This window comes from Mytilus trossulus, chromosome 4 (assembly GCF_036588685.1).
Source record: "Mytilus trossulus isolate FHL-02 chromosome 4, PNRI_Mtr1.1.1.hap1, whole genome shotgun sequence".
Taxonomy (NCBI): Eukaryota; Metazoa; Mollusca; class Bivalvia; order Mytilida; family Mytilidae; genus Mytilus; species Mytilus trossulus.
Window position 1 is genome coordinate 55,014,453 of NC_086376.1, and position 6,612 is coordinate 55,021,064.

Below are 6,612 nucleotides of genomic sequence, written 5' to 3' on the forward strand. Positions count from 1 at the left end.
TACTTTTTTAGCCACTAGGTGGAAATGGTAGGTAATGGGCTAGGGTCCAATGGGCCAAAAGGTCCAGGTGGGACAACTCATAGTTTGTCTTCACCATAGGTCCGAACTTGGGTCTTAAGGGTCAAACATGCCTACCCCAAATTTTCAAAAGTCTGTCAAAAATTCCCTACGGCAATACTTTTTTACCCTCTAGGTGCAAATAATAGGTAATGGTCAAAGGTCCAATGGGTCAAAAGGTCCAGGTGGGACAACTCATTGTTTGTCCTCACCATGGGTCCAAAGTTAGATTTAAAAAAAAATGCCTTATCTCAATTTTTAAAAGGGTGTAAAAAATTCCCTACGGCAATACTTTTTTAGCCACTAGGTGCAAATGATATGTAATGGTCAAAGGTCCAATGGGCCAAATGAATGGCCCAGGTTGAAAAATTTCACCATAGCTCGAAATGCAGGTTTCTTTTATAAATTGCTAATTTATATTTTCCGTGCACACCATACATTAATTACAACAAATAAACCTTTCATATAATCAAATGTGAGCGCATTCCGCTTGTTCAGAAGTAGAATCTTTTGTCAAAACAAATTTGTTTGACAAAAAAAATAGCAAAGCACGAGTTCAATTTTCTATTCTTGTAATGCAAAACTATTGATACTTTTTTGGAACTACTTGACAGGATGCCGAGACTATGGAAAGCTATTTCTTACAATATCACAAAATGGATTTCTAATGGAAAAGTCGATGTCATGGAGCAACAATTTTGCCAGCATTTAAATAAGTGCATAGCTATTTATTATTCTTCATACACTATTTAAAATTGCGCGCACTTACGCTGTTTGGTATATGAAAAGCGAATAAAGTAATGAACAGGAAATAACATGTTAATTTGAAGAAAAAAAAAACATTAAATAGTTTCTTCGGTTGCTCACTCATATATAAAAACAGATTATTTTGTGATTATATGTTTAATAAAAACTTTAAAGTACGTTTAAATCTTATGTAACTTTTGGGTTTATAGACATATCTGAAAACTGGCTGCTAGCGAAGTGGCTGCTAGCGAGTGGCTGCTAGCTTGAGCCTGGTTAGAAGAACTGCAATCATTGCGAATTTGTACCATGACTGCTGACTCAAGACTCATAACCATGGAAACAAAAATACTTGATATAAACGTTGCTATTGAAAACCTTGATAAAATATAAATTATATGCCTTAATGATTATTTTTTTTATATATACAATGGGTGCAGAAAGGGATAAATTGACGAATATTTATCCCTTTCTGCACCCATTGTATAAAAAAAATATGTAATCAACGTGTGGTTCGTTTGATCACAGTTTTTCATTGGCTAAATCCGATTATGACGTCGAAAATTCTTGCTTTCCTCTGAATGTCCTATTGTGACGGCATGAAAAAAGGCGACCATGCCTGATGACGTCACATAGAAAGAACACATCTTTTTGCAGATCATTCGAAAAGAAGGAATACGTTTGCCTGCATATTGTTTGAAAATCATTAGAGAATCAGAATTTACCACCAAATCTCGTGTAATACGATATTTATCCACTCTCGACAGTTAAATTTTAAATATTTAAAACGCTCGGCGAGCCTCGCGTTTTAAATTTTAAAATTTAACTGTCTCGAGTGGATAAATATCGTATTACACTCGATGCAGTGGTAGAATCTATATATATATATATCAAACGTTTGCATGTAATAAGTGTGTAGAATTTTCTCTCAATCGGCACCATAATTTACTTGTAGGGTGTGCTTAGCAGAAAAAGATGGACAATAACTTGGGGGTTTGGCGGACTGACGGACAACAGAGTTTCTAAGCACTAGAACACTTTTTAATTGATCTTGTTAATGACAGTCTTGATATACAGGAATATCTCATTTTAATTTATTTCATTTAACAAGTGTATGAAAGAACGGTACATAATCAAAGCATTTTGTATTGTGGTAAATTCTGGGAATTCAATTCTGTTAGTGTCGGTTGCAAGTTCAACTAAATTAAGAAACTCTTCAGAACACCCTTTCATCGGCACCGTTTCCGTATACACCTCTGAAATCATGTCTATGCTTATGTTGCTACACGGTAAGGGGTAAGAATAATCAATTGCATCATACAGCAATGGTTGATGGAACAAAACATCTGGAATTCCAGTAACTCCCTCCAGGTTTCTTTGTGAACGGATTCTGTGAGAGTTCCAGTAATCTGTAAAAATATTCAAACGAGTTTGGATGATATCTAAAAAACAAAATCTAATACATTCAAGATGAATAGGAATTGCATTGTTAAACAATCCATCGTCTATGAGATCATGAAAGAAATTTCTCCAAAATTGGGTAAAATACGTTTTCAAAAAACTCCAAAGCATTTCTATCCGTTGGTTGGCGGTTGATCGTCCAACAGAAAAACTATTTCTACCAGACATATGATCTCCATGTGAAGAACGGAGTGCAATATGAATGTCTCGAATAACAACATTTTCAGTTCCGGCATCACATCGAACAACCCGCGGCACTCCTTTCAATTCTTTGATGTAGTCGATATAAAAGCGAGCTACAACACGCGGGTTTTTGTTGGAAGGCATCGCTTTGAGCCAAAGTATCTTTCTTGAAAATCCATCAACAGCACCATGAATGCTTATTCCAAAAGGTTTTAATTTATCGTACCCGTCAATATGAGTTGTGAAACTCGGACCTTTACTGCAATATCTCCTCCTCCTCAATCGATGTGATGAACGCAATGACACACCTTCAGGGTCCAACACTCCTAGCATAAGTCTGACCGCTTTTTGTGTAACCCGAATACCACACTGCGTGTTCAAAAGTTTCCACAATGACCTATACCCCAGATTGGAATAGCCTTCTCTCAGCAAATATGTCATCTGCCGATAAATGTCCATTCCGCTATTTGACGCACGATTCCTCTTTAAGCCTAGTTTCTTTGTTATTCTGTAAAACGTTCTTCTACTGATAACAATGCCATGCAAGAAAGTAAGAAATCCTAAAATTTCATGAGCAGTATACATTTTTTTAAAGTAATACTCAATAATTTCTTCGACGGTTGCGTGTTGAGGTACACCAGGAAATACATCTACCTAAAAGTATAAAAAAAAACCAAAGCGTTACTATGCTCTCAATTACAGTCCGATAATATATGACTACGGCCTACATCTATCTTCTATTTAGGAGATAACTGTATTGTATTTTAAGCTCCGACGGCATCAATTGGGGATTTGATGGTCGCAAATTAAGTTTACTGGCGACGCGTTAGCGGAGACAGTAAACGGGTATTTGCGACCATCAAATCCAAAATTGATGCCGTCGGAGCTTAAAATACAATATTGTTATCTCCATTCTAATGAAACTGACAGAAAACAACGTTAAAACATGTATTTAAAATCTGCCATATGCCGTCTGCGCTTGCGCGTACTTCCCATAGCATCAATTGTCAATTGATGCCATGTAAGAAAGTGACGTTATCCAATCAAATTGAACGTTACAAACGTTGTTGCATTAGAATTCCATTTGCTTGCTGAAAATTTCGTTTTACTTCATTTGCTGTTGTGCTATACGTGTATTTTGTGTATTTTGTGCTGCTTTTAATATCAATGAGTCTCCTGGGGGGTCACATCGGACTAATAAAAAATGCAAGGTTAATTTTCAAATTAAAAGGTAGTTTCGTATAAAATATATGTAAATGATTATCAAATTGCAGTTATTCCCAAGGTCACTAGACATAAGGAAGAAAATGGTTGATCCAGTTAAGTTGTAGCAAGATGTCCAGTAGTAAAGAACATTGAAAAGTTCCGAAAAATTTGGGCATCTGTTCTTGGAGGTATAAATTCCTTAGTATTTCAAATAGTTATAAATACAAAAATAACATAGTTAAGAACTAGTCAAATTGAACAAAGTATTGCTTTCAATCTTATGAAGTAATGCCCAATTATCTCATTTAAACGTTCAGCCCCCATTTCGTGTAAATTAAGGTTGGACATAACAAGGACATCGCAAGACAGAACATATCCTCGCCATGTATATATCTTAAAGACATATTTTATATCCAACTGTGACCTTGAACTTTCATCTTTGACCTTGAAAAACAAATGGCAGTTGGATCTAGATGTTTCAAAGGACTATGAAAAATAAAATTTTTGAAAGTATCCCTCAAAAACGATGTTGACACTAAAGTGTTCACAAGATTTTTGAGCCCACAAGGATTGTCTCTTTGTGATCTTAACCTTTGACCTTAATAATCAATAGGAAATAATCAATAATTGTAAAGGGTAGGGTACCAACACGTTTCTAGATTTTGTTGCAGACTTAACTAACTACACACCAAATTTGGTTAAAATCCATAAAACCATGCTGACTCAGAAGTGTTCACAAGAATTATATACTGACAGACGGTAGCGTTTTATTATAAGTTATATGGTTCGCTACTAATCCCTTACGGATCCATAGAGGGTGAATACAATCCATAGGGGATGAGGCCATGGGCCGAATCCCCTATGGATTTTATTCACTCTCTATGGATCCGTAGGGGAACAGTAGTTAACCGTATAACGAATTTATCGGACGCTGGACTTTTTCTGCTGCGTTTTGTTGAAAAATAAAACAATAAAACACAACAACATTAATAGATGACGTCACCATTAACGCGTCCTGAACCCCCTATGAAACTTACTAACCTCCTACGGTATCATGAATGTAGGACAGAAAGTCACAGGACAAAAAGTCACAGACAAAAAGTCACAATTCATTTTTTCTGATTATTTTCTTTGAATAAAAAACGTTTATTTCTACAAATATATTTTGGTATTTTTATTAAACTATTGTATATAAACCAACTTTGTAAATAAAATTTATCAAAAAAATATCAAAGATGATCAAATAATTGTTAAAAAAAACAATATGTCAAAGTGACTTGGCATTTAAAAGGCTTGATGGTGCCAAGAAATCTTTCTTTTGCATGATTAAAATTAAATAGTCTTCATTTTTCAAGTACGGATGACACATTTCCTCATTAAGTTTTCATTGTACAATAAAAGATATTAAATTCATTGGTAGATTATGGGTCACTCAAGGTGTTCAACACCCCTTTTACGAAAAATATTGAATAGAGGAAACCCGTGCTGAAGTTCGCTCAGACGGTCTTCCTCTTAACAACGCAAGGTCCATATTTCTTTAGGAACTGACACTGATCATATTGCCATACATGTATATAAACTAACTTTAGAGCAGGAAATCTTTTGCACAACATCCCGCGGGAGCGATGTTATTTTCCCTATCAAAACATATGTCTTATAAATTAGTTCTCATTTAAATCAGTTCAATTTGAAAGTTCTTATAGCATTTTATTTAACATTCCAAGCATACTATATTAAAACATGAATTATGTTAAATAAGAACAGCACATGCCAAGAAATCCTCGCTAAAAATTCCGGTCGACCCCCTACGGCAGTCATTAGTAGCTAAAGATTTGATTTCATTCAAGAAATTAATGTATGACCTTCATGTACGTGTCGCTTAGAACACGGCCATATACCAAATGGTCAAAATTAATCATCCATGTAATTTGCTCTATGAGGGTGTTTGCAGAATTTCGACGGAGGCAATTTCTTGTTATGGGAGAAAGGAAGAAAGACCATTCACAATTTGTCTTATGTTTTTCTCTTTTTTAATTAAATAAAAAAAATAATAAACCTTTCAAATGAACAGTTCATAAGATAAAAAATATTCCCTGTGGAACACCTCCCCCCTTTTTTTGTGCTCTCTATGTTTAACCCTCGAATTAAGCTTTCCAATCTAATTAAAATTAAAACCTTGCTTTCTAACCAATTTATTCATGTACCGGACCGGCAACTTTCTTTATTTAATGCGAAAATCTACAGTGCCGTTATACACATGCATGTTGTTTGCTTGGAGTCCCTTCCCGAAAAGAAAGAAATAGCCGAACTCCAAGATACTATATTCCTGCATCACGTGATTTTTACCACGTGGAGCTTAGATTTGAATAAGTACCGAATATGGAAAGTGAAACTACAATTCAAAGCATAAAGTCCGAAGGCACATATAAGAAAAAAGAAAGGGTGTTTTTTTTGGCAAAGGGTGCCGGGGTAATTCTCACTGTGTTCAAAATATACATGAAATATTTGCCACTACCCCTTTTCTGTTCTATGAATTTTGACCCTGAGTTTTCTATCTGTTACATGCCAAGAAATCCTCGTTAAAAATTCCGGTCGACCCCCTACGGCAGTCATTAGTAGCTAAAGATTTGATTTCATTCAAGAAATTAATGTATGACCTTCATGTACGTGTCGCTTAGAACACGGCCATATACCAAATGGTCAAAATTAATCATCCATGTAATTTGCTCTATGGGGTGTTTGCAGAATTTCAACGGAGGCAATTTCTTGGCATGATATTGTATACACACCTCCGCCATTTCTTTTCCAGTTTGATAATGAAAAGGGCGCCAAACATTGCATTGAGGCGAGTTAAGGAACTTGTGTTAGTGTTATTGGCTAAATAAACACGAGTTCTACAACTCGTAATCGAGTAATAAGAACACACAAACTTGCAGAGTACAACTCGCATAACGCGATCGT

At 35.4% G+C, this 6,612-nt stretch overlaps 1 protein-coding gene across 1 annotated transcript; it reads right to left on the minus strand.

Moving 5' to 3' along the window:
- Positions 1-1,890: 1,890 nt before the first annotated feature.
- LOC134716680 (uncharacterized) lies at positions 1,891-5,932 on the minus strand. Its single transcript, XM_063579685.1, has 2 exons — positions 5,840-5,932; positions 1,891-3,099 (listed from the first exon to the last, which is right to left on the minus strand). The coding sequence occupies exons 1-2, from the start codon at positions 5,849-5,851 to the stop codon at positions 1,891-1,893; spliced, it is 1,221 nt and encodes a 406-aa protein (XP_063435755.1). The 5' UTR covers positions 5,852-5,932.
- Between the last annotated feature and the right edge of the window lie 680 nt (positions 5,933-6,612).